Genomic DNA, 15,911 nt, shown 5'->3' on the forward strand with positions numbered 1-15,911 from the left:
TTTATTTATAAAACACAAAAACTGATTTTAGACCCTAAAACATGACCAATAAAAACAAAGTTTGCAATGATTAAGAAGTACAAAGAAGGTAGGCTAATTGCAACCCTTGCTAAGTTGCATGGTTGTAACCAATAGACAATCAGACTATTATTAAAAATCAAGGAGGCGATTGAAGCAAGGAAATATTCTATCGGAATAACAATCCCCTCTAGTGGATTCTTTAAAATCATTATTATTTTTAGTCCGTTGTCTCCACCCCTTCTGCATCCACCTGCTACTCCACTCGACCAGCTCTAGCAAAACTACCTCCCATAATGCTGCCAATAGATCTCGTTGTTTACTTCACTTTTAAATGAATACTGTACAAGTAAAATGCCAAATGCCAAATATGAAGACAAATATGTGCTCCGTTTTTATCGCTAATGAATGTTTTATACAGCACTTTGAGTGGCAATTCATTGACTGAAAAGTGCTCTAAAATTACATTTGATTTAATTGAAGTCAATGTTAAAAAGGGAATGATCTTGTTCGCGATCTCGACGTTTTATTTAATCTTTTTCCCGTTTTTTTTTTTTTGTCAAAGTAAGATCTAATGTTGCGAGCTTGAATTTAATTTGCAGTGATGCTAAAAGGAAAAGAAAAAACATATTAAACATTGAAATGAATATTGAGATGAACAAGAAAAAAGGAAGGCACACAATTGGCTACCCTTGCTAAGTTGCATAGCTGTAATCAATCGCAGATAGCGATTATTATTTTAAAGGAAATCTTGATTCCTCTCAAGTAGAAGTTTTAAAATCAGTTTCATTTTTAATATCTCCTCTCCCTCTCTGCATCCACCCACTACTCCACTTGACCAGATCCAGTCGCGTCACACATAAGTTATTTTTCCGTGTATATTACGTGTATATTTTTTTAAATCATTTAATCATAAACATGTACATTATGCATAAGAAATACTATGTATTGTTTTGTTTGGTATTACCTGGGGTACCAAGGGTTAGGAGCCGATTAGAATAGGTTTCTATACCCCGCTTTACAACAATTTCAGTTTGCGATCCTCATTTCAAACTGATTCATGTCATATCACGAGGGTCTACTGTAGTTTATTGCGACCATGAACAAAACCTGATGTGTACCAAAACATTCTTTGCAGTATGGCTAACATTTAGTTCCAGCCCCAAATAGGACATTCCGCCAAAATGACCTTTGTGATATTTACAAACATATTTTACTCTCTCATTTGTAATGAGAATCTAATCGTTAGCTTGTTAGCTTCAAAGTGAAATGGCTTTTGCTTGGTATCGTGAACTGCAATTGTTTGATTCCGCCGCTACTCGGTTGGTAGGAAATAGTGTTTGGAAATGATATCCACAAGAAAAAGTATTATTAGCAGTCGTCGTAGAAAAAAAAGAAACCTGGCTAGCTCAAGTACCTTGCTTCACTCTGTGTCCTTAAAACTGGTGCTTGAAAGATTTCGACGATTTGTGTTTAACCTCGTGCCAAAAATCCAGAAGCTTCTTTTGGAGTCAAATCTGTATATTAGAAAAAAAGTAAATAAATGCATGATTTTGTTTGAACAATGTGTACAAATTGCTGTTGGAACGGTGGAATACATTTTCCCATGTATGTAAATGTGATATACTAATGAAGTTGTAATTAAGACAATTAAGAAATTGTGTGATCAAAAAATGTGGAATCATATTTTGTACATAAAATATTTATGAAAGTAAAAAGGTTTGTTATTTTCAGATGAAAATATCAATCAGGTTGAACTACCTCATTTAAAACTATTTTCTAGCGATCATGCTATGCTATTCAAGAATCTGCAGCTAGCGTTTTGCCTTGTGTTAGCATTGAGTTAAAGATGATAAAACTAAACAAGTAAATACGAAGTACTTAGGGCGCTAAACGTTTGCCAGCAATCCATGCAATGCTATTCATTAGCCCGCAGCTAGACTTTCCCATCGTGTTAGCATTGAGTTAAAGGTGTTTTTATATTTGAAAAACAAGGTAATGTAACTATGGGTGGTAATAGATAAACAAAAGAATGAATTTTTCAAAACAGTAAATATAAAGAACATAGCACTTTGAATATTTCTTTTATAATCTGCCTTTCTCTTTCCCTCTACTCCTTTTTTCTGTCCCTTTTTATTTTACCTCTCTTCTTTTTCTAATTATCTATTGTCTCTTTGTATTTATTTTCACTTTCTCTTCAGGTATTTCTCACTCTTTTTCTCTTTTTTGTCTATCTTTCCCTGTCTCTTTTTCTCTCTCTTCAAATCTGTCTCTACACTCTCTCCATTTCTCTGTTTCATTTTTCCCTTTTTTTAATCTACTAAGGACACATACCTGTCAACCTGTACGTTTTTGCACGGCGTATTAGAAAATCCGTACGGAAAAACGCAAATTTAACAATTGTAGGTACCATCCGGTAAACACCAACTACTACGAAACGGCAAATCAAGTCAAACGAGTTCGCCGCGGTAGCCTCTAACTCGGTATCGTTTTTTTTTTGTTGCAAAGGAAATCCGTCTCTTTTTAGAGAACCGTCTTTTTCGGCTCAACTCATTAAAGAGAGCCGGCTCTCAAACGGCTCACTTGCTTTGATGCATTATATTACGAATTATTATGTTGTATAAAGAAGTCACCAAATGACTCCCAACACCTCAGTTGGGTTGAGCGAGGGGGCTGGGAATCCCCTCCTCTGAATCAATCTCCCAAAAAGAGTCAGAGATGACTCTAGCCACCTCCCACTAGGGGGATATGGCTGTGGTATATATACTGGACTGTCTCAGAAAATTAGAATATTGTGATAAAGTTCTTTATTTTCTATAATGCAATTAAAAAAACAAAAATGTCATACATTCTGGATTCATTACACATCAACTGAACTATTTTAAGCCTTTTATTATTTGAATATTGCTAAATTTGGCTTACAGCTTAAGAAAACTCAAAAATCCTATCTCAAAATATTAGAATATCATGAAAAAGTATACAAGTAGGCTATTCAACTAATCACCTGAATCATCTAATTAACTCGAAACACCTTGCGAGGGTTTCCTGAGCCTTAAAAACACTCAGCTTGGTTCAGTAAACTAAATCACAAGTATGGGGAAGACTGCTGATCTGACTGCTGTCCAGAGGACCATCATTGATACCCTCCATCAGGAGGGTAAGACACAAAAAGAAATTTCTCAAAGAGCAGGCTGTTCACAGAGTGCAGTTTCAAAGCATATCCACAAAAAGTCTGTTGGAAGGGAAAAATGTGGCCGGAAACGCTGCACAACCAAGAGAGATGACCGCAGCCTTAACAAAATTGTGAAGAAGAGCCGCTTCCAGAATTTGGGGGAGCTTCAAAGACAGTGGGCTGAAGCTGGAGTCCAGGTATCAAAAGCCACAGTTCACAGACGTGTCCGGGAAATGGGCTACAATAGCCGTATTCCCATGGTCAAGCCACTTCTGAACTCAAGACAACGGAAGAAGCATCTGACTTGGGCTATGGAGAAGAAGCACTGGACAGTTGCAGAGTGGTCCAAAGTCCTCTTTTCAGACGAAAGCAAGTTTTGCATTTCATTTGGAAGTCAAGGCGCCAGAGTCTGGAGAAAGGCTGGAAGGAGCAAAATCCAAGTTGCTTGAAATCCAGTGTGAAGTTCCCACAGTCAGCAATGGTTTGGGGAGCCATGTCAGCTGCTGGTGTTGGTCCACTGTGTTTCATCAAGTCCAGAGTAAATGCAACTGTGTACCAAGAGATTTTAGAGCACTACATGCTTCCATCTGCTGAAAAGCTCTATGGAGATGAGGATTTCATTTTCCAGCATGATCTGGCACCTGCCCACAGTGCCAAAACCACCAGTAACTGGTGCACTGACCATGGCATCACTGTCCTTGATTGGCCTGCTAATTCCCCTGACCTGAACCCCATCGAGAATTTGTGGGGTATAGTTAAGAAGAAGATGAAAGACACCAGACCTACAAATGCAAATGAGCTGAAGGCCGCTATCGAAGCATCCTGGGCATCAATAACACCTCAGCAATGCCACAGGCTGATTGCCTCCATGCCACGCCGGATTGATGCAGTAATCCGTGCAAAAGGATTCCCAACCAAGTACTGAGTGCATCAATGGACATTTTCAAATGTTTGATTTAGTTTTGCTGTTATAAAATTATTTTTTTACTTGGTCTGAGGAAGTATTCTAATATTTTGAGATAGGATTTTTGAGATTTTTCAGCTGTAAGCCAAAATCAGCAATATTCAAATAATAAAAGGCTTGAAATAGTTCAGTTGATGTGTAATGAATCCAGAATGTATGACATTTTTGTTTTTTTAATTGCATTACAGAAAATAAAGAACTTTATCACAATATTCTAATTTTCTGAGACAGTCCAGTATATATATATATATATATATATATATATATATAGGCAGCACAGTGGTTAGCGCATATGCGGCACAGTTCATGTAATGGGAACCTCCTGCGAAGGGTTCAAATCCAGCTCCAGACTTCCTGTGCGGAATTTGTATGTTCTCCCCGTGCTTGCGTGGGTTCCCTCCGGGCACTCCGGTTTCCTCCCACATTCCAAAAACATGCATTTCAGGTGAATTGGCCGGTCCAAATTGTCCCTAGGTGTGAATGAGCGAGTGAGTTGTCTGTCCCTGTGTGCCCTGCGATTGGCTGGCAACCAGTTCAGGGTGTCCCCTGCCTGATGATTGCTGGGATGGGCTCCAGCACCCCCGCAACCCTACTGAGGATAAGCGGTGTAGCTAATGAGATGATATATATATATATATATATAAATATAAATAAAGAAGTTAAGAAAAAAAAGGAAGTATATAAGGAGAAAATGAAAAAGACAGGTTTGTGGTTATCCCTTTAGTCAGCATATTACAATAATTTAATGCAGAAAATGAATTAATAGTTGTAATAAGAAAATGTATCATTCTACCTTATTCTATTTGCATGTATTTTTCCTTCTACAGTGAACGTCCAAGCTTCTTCATTTTTGGACTTATTTTTATAATCAACCTCATTCATGTCGAGCAACTCAGGATCTCACAACAAAATGTTCATTAACAATATATACGATATAACGAAACACATGTACATTATTAAAAAAATATATTTTTTTTTGTTGAACAATTATATTGACACTTTTAACAGCAATTAAACACATTCACAATTTCACCATGTTAAACTACATAAATAAACACGTTTATGGTGTAAGATTATTTTGTATTGTAAGGGAAAATACGACAGTTTGTAAGGGCATAGAGCCGTGGAGATTGACAGGTATGAAGACACCCCAAGTGTTAAATAATACACAAATGTCGAAGGTTTCTTTGAACCAGAACGTGGCTTGCAAACGACGAGATCAAATGAAGGAGGTGACTGTTGACGAGTTTCCGGTTTCGTGCGGAAGTGCTTTTCAGCCGTTTGTTTACATTTTGCAAAAGAAAAAGTGACAGCTAACCCTCGAAGGTCCATCGCAAGCTGCTACCAGGATGGCTTTCCCGCTGGTGCTTCTGCTGCATTTTGCAGCCGTGGCGTCGGCGGTTCCTCCGCAGGTCGCGGTGGTGGAAGTCTACGCGGAGCAGCAGCGGCTTAATGGCGTTTTACTAAGCGGGGAGGTGGCGAGCGACAGCCGTCACGAGAGCAGAGAAGAAGCCGCTGACGACCCGAGGAGCCTGGAGGGGGAACTCATTCTGGTTTGTGCAGCACGTCGATTCCTATGGAGCAAGACGCTTAAATCCGATTCTGTCTGGCTAGATTCGGGACGTGGAGATTGAGGTGAGTGGCGATGACGAGGAAGGGGAGCTTTGGATCGGCGTAGTTCCGGTGGAGAACCAGCAAAGGTCCGCCGGGAGTCGGCAAGAGTCCTTCACTGAGGCAGTGGTCGAACGGGTATGAAACACACATTCTTGAGAAAAAAACGTTGAGATAATGGAGTAGAGTAGATCCCGGGGTAGGTCATGAATAAGTTCTGAGGTGGGGAATAGTACACAGGGGTCTCCAACTTGGTACCCGCGGGTACCAGGGTGTCCCCCGAGGACAGCTGAGGTGCCTGCGGACCAGTTCTGAAAATAGCTCAGCAGTGCTGGGTCATTTTTCTTAGTGGTTGACGGTCAATTTACCCTACTTTTCTTTCGGTCTTTTTCTATCTTTCTCTCGATCACTCTCCCATGATCTCCCTCCCTCTTTCTGTAATTTTCCTTCTTCTTCCTCTCTTTTTACCATCTTCTCTCGTTTTCCCTTTTCTCTTTCTTTCACCTTCTTTTTTTTTCTTACTATTCTTTTTTACTTGTTCTCCCTTTCTTACCCTCTCATTCTTTTGCTCTCATTTTCTCTTTATCTGGATTCCTCCCTCCCTCTCACTTTGTACTGGTAATAACAGTCATAAGCTAAGTGGTACAAGATAAGTTGTTATTTTAGAACTGCAAACCAAACTAGGTGCCCTTTGTTCCACCGGGTAGCAAAAAAGTAACTTTCAGCTTAAAAAAGGTTAGGGACCCTTGGTATAGAGGATAGTAACCTATGCTAATTAGCTCTGAAACCATGGTTGCCCAGATGAATAAACATTAAAATAACAAACCAGTATATAATAAATCCAACTTGCGTTTATTAGTCTATACGAGTAAATAACATATAAGTACAGGAAATAATACATTTGTCTTTACCTTTAGTGTGACGTGACTTGAGTTGTTTGAGTGGAGTAGCAGGTGGATGCAGCGCGCAGGACATGGCAGGATGCAATTAATGCTGATATTAAAACTTCTACTTCAGAGGATTATTATGATCTTAGAAAACGTCCAAATTGCCACATTGTTTTTAATAATAGTCTAGATTGTTATTTGGTCACAGCCATGAAACTAAGCTTTCTTCATATCAGTTTTTTTCTTCTCCCTTTAGCATCACTTAAAGTCTTGGGACATGCAGCTTAGCAAGTGATTCTTGTGCCTCCTCTGTACTTCCTAATAATTTCAAGCTTATCATGTTTTGCTTCTCCCTTTAGCATCACTACAAGTTGTAAGACCCTTAGTGAATACAGTTAAGAAAATACAGTATTCTATTGGGGCGGCATTAGCTCAGGAGGTAGAGCGCTCGTCTTGGGATCAAGGGATCCCAGTTCGAATCCCGGCTCGTCCGTGTTACATGTCGAAGTGTCCTTGGGTAAGACACTGAACCCCTAATACCCCCAATAAGCAGGTTAGCGCCTTACATGGCTGCAAGGCCGCTATTGGGAAATGTGGAGCACATTGTAAAGCGCTTTGGGAAGTCATCGACTTGAAAAGCGCTATATAAATGCAGATCATTTCATTTTCATTTCATATTGCTAACTTGCAAAGTCTTTACGAAGCACACATGATTCTGATTCAAACCAAAAGAAAGAAAGGCATTGTGGGAGGGAGTTCAGGCAATGGTATACCTATACTTCATGATGCTGTGACGCAAACCAATAGCAGCCCAGCATCTGATATGACCAACAAGGGACAGGCAGCTTGGAGTCACATCATATGCACAAACATCTCAACTTTTGAATTTTACAACTTTTTGCATACATCAAATAGTTTATTGATGTGGTGTAATGGGGAAAATACCATAACGAGGGGCAGAAAAACATCTCATTTCACAGTGTGAAATGAAAACGCCATAAAATGGGAATGGCATATCTGAGGGTCTAGTGTACTTTGTATAGCAGATATGCAGAGTCCATTTTTTTTGACTCGTTTTTAATGGTTGAAGAGAACATGTTGTCTATTTTTTTCTTTCAGATGAAGCGTGCGTTGGTGCTTGGAGCATCAGCTCTTATCATCCTGGCTCTCAACCAAAATAGCATCAGAGAGGTAGAGAGAGAATTGTATTATACAAAAAGAGAATAATAATAATAGTAATAACTGTCATTGTGTTTTGGTGGAGATGGATTTGTCTCCGGTTCTTTCCAAGCCTGTGATCGTCATCCAGACGTCAGAGAACGTCACCAGACTGATTGGAGCGCTGCTCAGGTCTGCTGGTTTGATATCAATAATTAACATGCTAACATGCTAAAGCACAGGTGTCAAACTCACAGCCCGCGGGCCACATCCGGCCCGGCGTACAATTATATCCGGCCCGTGAAATACTTTTATATACATCTACTATAATAGCCCGGGTCTATGAAACCCTGATAACTTTCAAATTATACTCGGATACTAAAAACCACAATGGCAGAGAAAATCATGTTAACTGACATTGCCGGTAAACCCGTGTGTCTTATTTGTGGAGATTTTGTGGCCGTAATTAAGGAATTTAATGTAAAACGGCACTACAAGACAAAACTTCAGAGTAAGCTGAAAAACCTTGAACCTTGATACAGAAATTTGAAGAGTTAAAGAAGAATATGAAGATGTTTCTCACTAAAGCAAATTCCCAAAGTGAAAAGCACAAATTTTATTTATATTTTCCGTTTCTTTTCATATTTTCATTTTTATAGTTTTGTCAGGAGATATTTTTATGGAGCGCAACAATTTTTATTCATTTCATGTTTAAGTTTTTTTATTGTGGAATAATATTCCTGACTGTTTTAAATTCTTCTTTTTTTTTTTTTTTTTTTTTTTAAAGAAAGCGTATTCAATAAATGTTTATCCTGTTCGGCCCGCGACCAAAGGTGTGGTTTGAGTTCTGGCCCTCTGTATCATTGAGTTTGACACTCCTGTGCTAGAGAGTCATTGCAGTGTTTCTCAACTGGTGGGTCAGGACCCAAACTTGAGCAATGGCTAAGCCAATTACAGTCAATTATAGTGCGCATGTCCGACCCAATACAGTCGAAGGTCTGTGCTTCCATGTCCATTGAAATGCATTGCAGTTCGTCAGTTTTTTTTCATATATGTTTTAAACTTAAAAATGGTCAAACGGTGTGCATGGGGTACATGCAAATCTGATACGAGTATCCCAAGAGGCTGGGCGATAGAGTGTAGTTTTTACACTTTTTCGAGCTACATCTCAATTGTGTCTGCTTTTGATAAAGTTCAACGTGGATCATGTTAATAAGGATTTCTTTCAAGTAAGTCAACATAGTATTTTGAGGCATTTTGCTGAAGATAAATATACATTTATAACTATAGGCTGACATTAGCTAACGTTAGCTCTTGACCGCGTTGCACATCACGTCACTTTGTTTACTGGGAGTTCAATGGCCTGTTATGTGCTAGGTTTTGTACTTCCGTAATTATACGTGAGTGAAAAAATCCAACTAGGCTAACATGCAGCTTTGAGTTCGGTTTAGAATAATTAAAACTGGTAGCAATAACAGTCAATTTTACAACTCTCGTCAAGTTAGGTCAGTTGAAGGTGAACGATGTTGATCCTCTATCATGTTCTTATAGCCGATGAGGACTACGAGATGCGCTCTTTCACGTTTACATTGTGATCTGTAAGTTTTTGCTTGGAGCTGAAGCTTTTCATCCAACTTCTCAACAATGAAATAATGAATATAGCCCCCCAATGCATAGCTCAGGCCCTTTCGGTGACTGTGACATGCTAGTTGATCTTTGTGGGCCCAAAAAGCTTCCTGCCAAATGTCTCCTATTGTGCCATAGCGCTTCTCACACAATGTTGAATGTGTCGGATTTAGAAAAGGGGGCGGGGCTTAGCCATAGCTGAATTGGATCAATGCTAAGAAAGAAATAACTGAGTATCATTTAAATTCCTTAACAGTAGATGGCGATAATTTGGTACAAATGCGAGTGACGCCCGCCATTTCCTTACAGAGAAAAAGACTGATACTTTGCTTAGACATGTCAAGCTTGGCCAAACACAGATACAGCGGAAAATATGACAAATGGACTTGATTATCTTGAAAACAAAGCCACTGAAGCGTTTTGGATTTTTAAAAATTATATTAATATTCGACCACAAGAAGGCACCGTGTTGTCTGGTGCGAATGAGGACCAGTGCCACAGAGCACAACGTGGGGGGAAGATAATAATAATAATAATAATAATAATTTCCTTGTATTGTCATTCTGTGTAACAATGTACACAGAACGAAATGTCGATTGCACCTGACCCGTTGTAGCGAGCCGATGCAGCCGCAGCCAACAGAGGGCGCCGGCGGCGACCTGAGTTGAGACTCCACCGTGTCAAAGAAGTACAATTTCTCGACTTATAACTTTTAATGAAAATTTACATTGGTATGATAGTTCATGTATCTTTGCCTAGTGTTCAAATTAATGTTTTTTTTTCAAGTTTTTTGTGCCAATAGGATATACTAAATATTATATTATTCTTGTAATAATAGTCTTGGTAGTCAGTTGGTCACAGCCATGCAACTTAGCGATTTGTTTGCTTTCTTCATATTTCTTGATAAGCGCAAAATTCATTTCCATGGTTATCATGTTTTTGCTTCTCCCTTTAGCAACGCTTCAAGTCTTGGAATGGGACCCATTGCAAATAAATATAGAATAAAAATTCAGTATTATAGCACAGACTTGGAAAGTATTTACAAAGAAGACGATGTCCTGAACTGAATGAAGAGAAAAGAATTGTGGGAGGTAGTTTAGCCAACATAAAATTATCATGTTCTTGATGCAGTGACGCTAACCAATAACAGACAAGCATTTTAGTGACCTCGACCAATAGCAGGCAGCCATCTACGCACAAACACGGCAAACTTGTCAAGCACTCAAAATAATTTGTTTTTGATGTTGTATAGTAGGCAAAATACCCCAAAAAAACTCTTATTCTTCAACATAAAGTGAAACCGTCAAAAGGCCAGCTCGCCATTATTCATATCGCTTCACGATACTAAGGGTATCTGTAGCTGATATCAGGTTTATGACAACTGAAGGTCTGGGTATCTGTATTAGTCTAAACATTTTTAGAATCAAACAACCTTAAAGCTTCAGTGTGTAATATTTGACCACTAGATGGCACTGTTGTCTATTGCGAAAAGGGACATTGTGTATTATGTAGCGGCTCCTATTGGTTAAAAAAATCATTCATTTAAAAAAACAATATTGATTTTAATCATATGAAAAAATATTTGAAACATCATATAAACATGATTATTTTTTCAAAGAAATTGTATTTATTTGACGTATCATGAGTACCCCCTAGGGGGAGCTGACATGATTGTCAGTCATCTTGCTCCAATGTGTATCCAAAAACCCTTTTCCTTTTTTTTCCTGACCATTTCCTTGTTTTCATTTCCCCCTTTTCTTTTTTCTCCTTTTCTTTCTGAGTGTCTGCCATTTCGCTGCTAATGGTACCCCCAAAACCTTTTAAAAGGCAAAATAAAAAAATTTTAAAAAAAGTTGTCACTTTGAGCCTCCCTAGTTTGTATTCCTACTTGTGCTTTGTAATTTATTTGTATTCATTATTTCACAATCAGTGGCATCTAGTGCTCAAAAATTACACTGTCCTTTCAAAATTGCAGCTAATTGAGGGTTAAAGGGAATGTTGTTACTGTACAAGAAGTGTTTTTCCTGTTCATTGTACTTTGTTTTTTAAAAATGTGAATATGTTCTACTATCTCCGATTTAAACTGTACAAAAACTTTTTTATCCAATACATTTGAGAAGTGGAAATTATTTCCTTAATTTGGGTCGCATTAAGGTGGGACAGTGGGTCGGAACGGTGGGTCCTCAAGTCAGACCAATTGACAACCACAGTGTTAATGTATCTGGGTTCTTCAGGGGCCTCCACGCAAAGGCCAAGATCACCTTTGGCCACGTCCTACACAACAACCTGGTGAGCATTTGGACACGGTGCCGATCGGACGTTCCGTAATCTCAACATTTGCGCGCGGCAGGGCGCTACCCTGACCCTGTGGTCGAGCTGCGGGCGCTCCAGAGGGGGACGCTATGCTGAGTGGCAAGGTGTCATCTGCACTGGGGAGACCAACTCGCAGGTGCAGGTGAGAAGGATCCCTGCCAAATTTAAATGTAAGATGACAGATGATGGTTGTCTTTTGTGATGAGAATCTCATTTACTAATGTAAACGTCATTGGAACTGAAGATAATTCAGGCCAGTACAAAAATTAGGGATGCACAAATCTGACGTCAAAGTCATATGGCTCATAGGAAACAATACCTGATAATTAGTTAGACGCCACCCTATAGCATTCACACTTTATGAGGACTGGCAACTCTGCCGTTCTGTTCTCCATAAAGTGAACAGCACATGTGCGGCCGCAATCCATTATCCCTAATTGCATAATGCTGTGAGGACCAGCAGAGCGCACATGTGTCAGACCAGGCAGCTTTTTTTGCTGTTATTGTACTTCTGGCAAAAATCAACTTTACTTATGTGGCTGCAATCCATTGTCCCTGATCGCAAGCGAAGACTGTCAGAGCACTTGTCGGGAGGCATGCTTGTCCGACCCACCTAAAATGAAATGCGCGGTTGTAGCTGCAACCCGTTATCCTCAGTCGGCTATTGCTGAGAGAGAGCAAATTTCTGTCACATGTGGCGGCTTTCTTTCCAGTAATTTCTGCCCAAAATGAGATGCACCGTTTTGACCGCAATCCATTATCCCCAATCGACTACTGTTGAGAGCAAGGGCCAACAAAGCAAATTGGCGTCACACAAATCAAATATAAGGGAACAGTTTTTTTTACTAATTAATTTTTGGTGTTATGACTGATTATATTTGCCATTTTCTACACTACAGTCATTTTATGGTGTGTTTAGAAGCACCTGCAGCAGCTGTGGGACACCTTCCTGTGGGTGGCGCTCACCCTAAGCACTGGTGTCATCCTGCAGGCTCGCTGGCAAAACCAAGACGGCCACTTCCAGGAAAACACGGAAGTGAGTCCATTTCGGGTCAGAAGGATCTCAATCTATTGCTAATAAACACTTCAGTCACTCTCTAAACAGGACATCTCGGAGACGGTGTCTTCTCTCCAGATCAAAACGTACCGGAAGGCCAAAGGGCGTCGCAACGAGAAGGTGGACTGCGCCGTTTGTCTGGAGGCTTTTCATTACAATCAGGTGAGGTGAGGCAACCTGCTCGATAACATGAAGAGATTGACCACATGTTTTGCGCAGCATCTTCGAGTGCTGCCGTGCCGGCACGAGTATCACCGGGAATGTGTGGATCCTTGGCTGCTGCTGCATCACACTTGCCCCCTGTGCAAGCGCAGCATCCTGGGTGAGGGCTCACAATAATTCCCTCTCTCTTGACAAAATCAGGCACACGTCTTCCTCATGACAGTTAATAAAGCATCTACGGCAGGGGTCGGGAACCTATGGCTCGCGAGCCATATATGGCTCTTTCTATGAGTATCTGTGGCTCAGAGACCAATTTGATTGCATGCAAAATTTCTCCATCTTGTTCAAAACCGGAGTTGTCTATCCTATTCAGATACACGTAAAGGCAAACCAAAGCTAAATTCGAAGGCAACACTTCGCAGTATATATAGGGCACGTTTTTCACTACGATTTACAGTCAAGGTGTCACACAAAAAAAGGGGGAAAAAAACTCGTTTTGGCTGTACAACGCTAAAGAATCCTTTATTTAAAAGTTCACTATATAATCTGTGTTCAGTGTTCAGATACTTTATGATGAATCCACAGAACTGTAAATACGCCAAAACACCGGAAGAGAACTTAGTCATTTGATTGGGTGAGTGGGAGGGATGGGTGGAGCTATGCAAAAAGTACAAGCATTCCCTCCCATCTCTCGCCAAAGGTAAGCACATAAGACTCCCTATTCTCAGAATGTTGTGACGTTTTTACAAAATAAATGCTTGCATCTGGTTTTGAAACCAATATGTATGAAAAAAAGGGTCAAAAGGAGTTTAACCGATCTTGAGTAATTGCAAGAAAGAGACAAGTTTAAAGTGGTCTGTTTGTTGAATTTGGGACAGGGGCTCTGGCATTATTCTCTTTTTATAATTTTTATCAAATCATCAAAAATAAATGTGCTGAAGACTAAGCTTTTGTCTGGGGCGCCGATTTAGCAATTTAGTAAATTTGTCTCATAATATATGGTGTGGCTCTTTCCCAAAATAAAATTAATATTTTTTGCTTTTATGGCTCTTTGAGTCAAAAAGGTTCCCGACCCCTGATCTACGGGGTCAAATGCACTGGTAGCTTCAGCACATTTTTCAAATCTAAATTTCTTAGCATGATCCCCAACTGACTGCACACTTGTTTCTTGGGATCAAGCACATGTGTTTATGTTGGCATGTTTTTATTTTTAATAAAATGGTTGATGTCATATGAAAAGGAGGAGGAAAAAAAATATTATTTCACCCAAAAAATTGTATATTTCTAAAAAAGTGTGGTGCGCAGTTTGAGGTGTCCTTAAGGGGATACCAAAATTCTAAAACGAGCATAATGTGAAAACTACTACATGTTTTTTGAATATTATCTAGATGTCATTTGTATATTCCAATTATTTTCTGAGATAATGCATTTTGAAGAAAGCCTGAATAGTCTTATTATACGAGCTGTGACATCATCGGGGCAACACACACAAACACATACACGTAAACAAACACACATACACACAATTATTTGTATGTGAAATGTATATTACATTAATGTATTTGCCATATTCAATTATTGTATGCATTTACTTATATAATACGTAAAATTCAGACTATAAGGCGCACCCAATACATTTTAAAAGGAAAAAACATTTTGTACATGCATAAGCCGCATCTGACTATAAGCCGCATGTGCCCACATTAAAACATGAGATATTTACAAGGAAGGACGGTAAACAGAAAGAGTTTTAATAATATGCGGTGCCTTTGGCCTGGACGGATCTATTGACACTAACAAAGATGTTATATAATGAAATTGTGAATATGTTTGATTTTCGAGAAGGTTTGTTCAAACCTCACTTTGTGTTTGCTGTTAAAAACGTAATATTGGAATATAATATTGTGAATGTGCTTAATTGCTGTTGAGATTGTCATGATTGTTTTCTGTTTCTAGTGTCAATAAATTTGTTCAAACCAAAAAAAAACCTTGATATTTTGAGGGCCCGCTGGACTTATGATAAACAAATTTCTGTCTGTACGATGTCACTGAAATCGGTCATGCCACATATCACTGGAAAGTTTAAAACTTTGGGATTCAAGATATGACTGTTTCAAATATACTCATCAGAGAAACATCGAGATCACTCTAAAACAAGACACCCGAAAACTATAAAGCCGAGGTAATTCACCAATACGTTCTTTGGGCTCTTTTAAATTTCTTTGCATGTCCTCAAAAAAGGCTTTGTTACATCAAGGACACTTCATATAATCCAACAGCGTAAAATATGTCCTCCAGAACAAACGATAATGCCGACATATGAATAGAAATTCGCCTTAAACATTTCTGCTTCGTTTGACGTTGCTTCTTGCAATCCGTTCGTTTCGCCACATTATTTTCATTTAATTTACAAATTAACAGACTCGCAAAATTATTCTCAATATGGTAGTTTAGCTCTCCCCTTTTGATTGACACATTTTCCATGATGGTCTGTTCTTGCTATTTTTACTCATGCACAAAGGGCAAAGTTACATTAAACCTGTGTCTCACTCTCACTTTTACTGCTCTGGTGCCCCTGGAGGCCGTTAGAAAAAAATGCATAAATTAGATGCATCATTGCATAAGCCACATGGTTGAAAGCTTGGGGAAAATGTCGGGGCTTATAGTGCGAATTTTACAGTACTTTTTATTCAAATGTATTTTGTCAATTTCTATATATATTTTTGAGAATTATTTTAAGTAATATTTGTACGTATTTATTTTTTACATATATATTTGTTTTTATATTATAAAATATATATGTATGTATGTATGTTACTTAATCTTTTTCTCCAGGTGGCCTCCACAGAGACAGTTAGCAAACGCCATGGGAACATTCCATTTTTGGGTTTTATTTAAGGACCTCTGTGCCGGGTCAAAAAAGTGCAGCATGACATTTCATCA

At 39.0% G+C, this 15,911-nt stretch overlaps 1 protein-coding gene across 2 annotated transcripts; it reads left to right on the top strand.

The window, feature by feature from the left end:
• Positions 1-5,403: 5,403 nt before the first annotated feature.
• rnf215 (ring finger protein 215) lies at positions 5,404-15,876 on the top strand. 2 transcript variants are annotated; one of them, XM_088335705.1, is made up of 10 exons: positions 5,404-5,707; positions 5,769-5,903; positions 7,772-7,843; positions 7,917-8,002; positions 11,671-11,725; positions 11,787-11,891; positions 12,669-12,785; positions 12,840-12,968; positions 13,026-13,128; positions 15,804-15,876. In XM_088335705.1, the coding sequence occupies exons 1-10, from the start codon at positions 5,504-5,506 to the stop codon at positions 15,824-15,826; spliced, it is 1,029 nt and encodes a 342-aa protein (XP_088191831.1). In that variant the 5' UTR covers positions 5,404-5,503; the 3' UTR covers positions 15,827-15,876. The 2 variants fall into 2 exon arrangements, with proteins under 2 accessions (XP_088191831.1, XP_088191832.1); XM_088335706.1 differs by having other exon boundaries at positions 12,855-12,968.
• The last annotated feature ends 35 nt before the right edge of the window (positions 15,877-15,911 follow it).

This window comes from Urocampus carinirostris, chromosome 5 (assembly GCF_059441175.1).
Source record: "Urocampus carinirostris isolate Australia breed hairy pipefish chromosome 5, RoL_Ucar_1.0, whole genome shotgun sequence".
Classification (NCBI taxonomy): domain Eukaryota; kingdom Metazoa; phylum Chordata; class Actinopteri; order Syngnathiformes; family Syngnathidae; genus Urocampus; species Urocampus carinirostris.

Excerpts from the sequence above, each read along its gene's own strand:
- rnf215 (XM_088335705.1), top strand. The coding sequence starts at position 5,504 with ATGGCTTTCCCGCTGGTGCTTCTGCTGCATTTTGCAGCCGTGGCGTCG. Across the intron at positions 5,708-5,768 it reads TGGAGGGGGAACTCATTCTG|ATTCGGGACGTGGAGATTGA; the intron begins GTTTGTGCAGCA and ends CTGTCTGGCTAG. Across the intron at positions 11,892-12,668 it reads AGACCAACTCGCAGGTGCAG|AAGCACCTGCAGCAGCTGTG; the intron begins GTGAGAAGGATC and ends TGGTGTGTTTAG.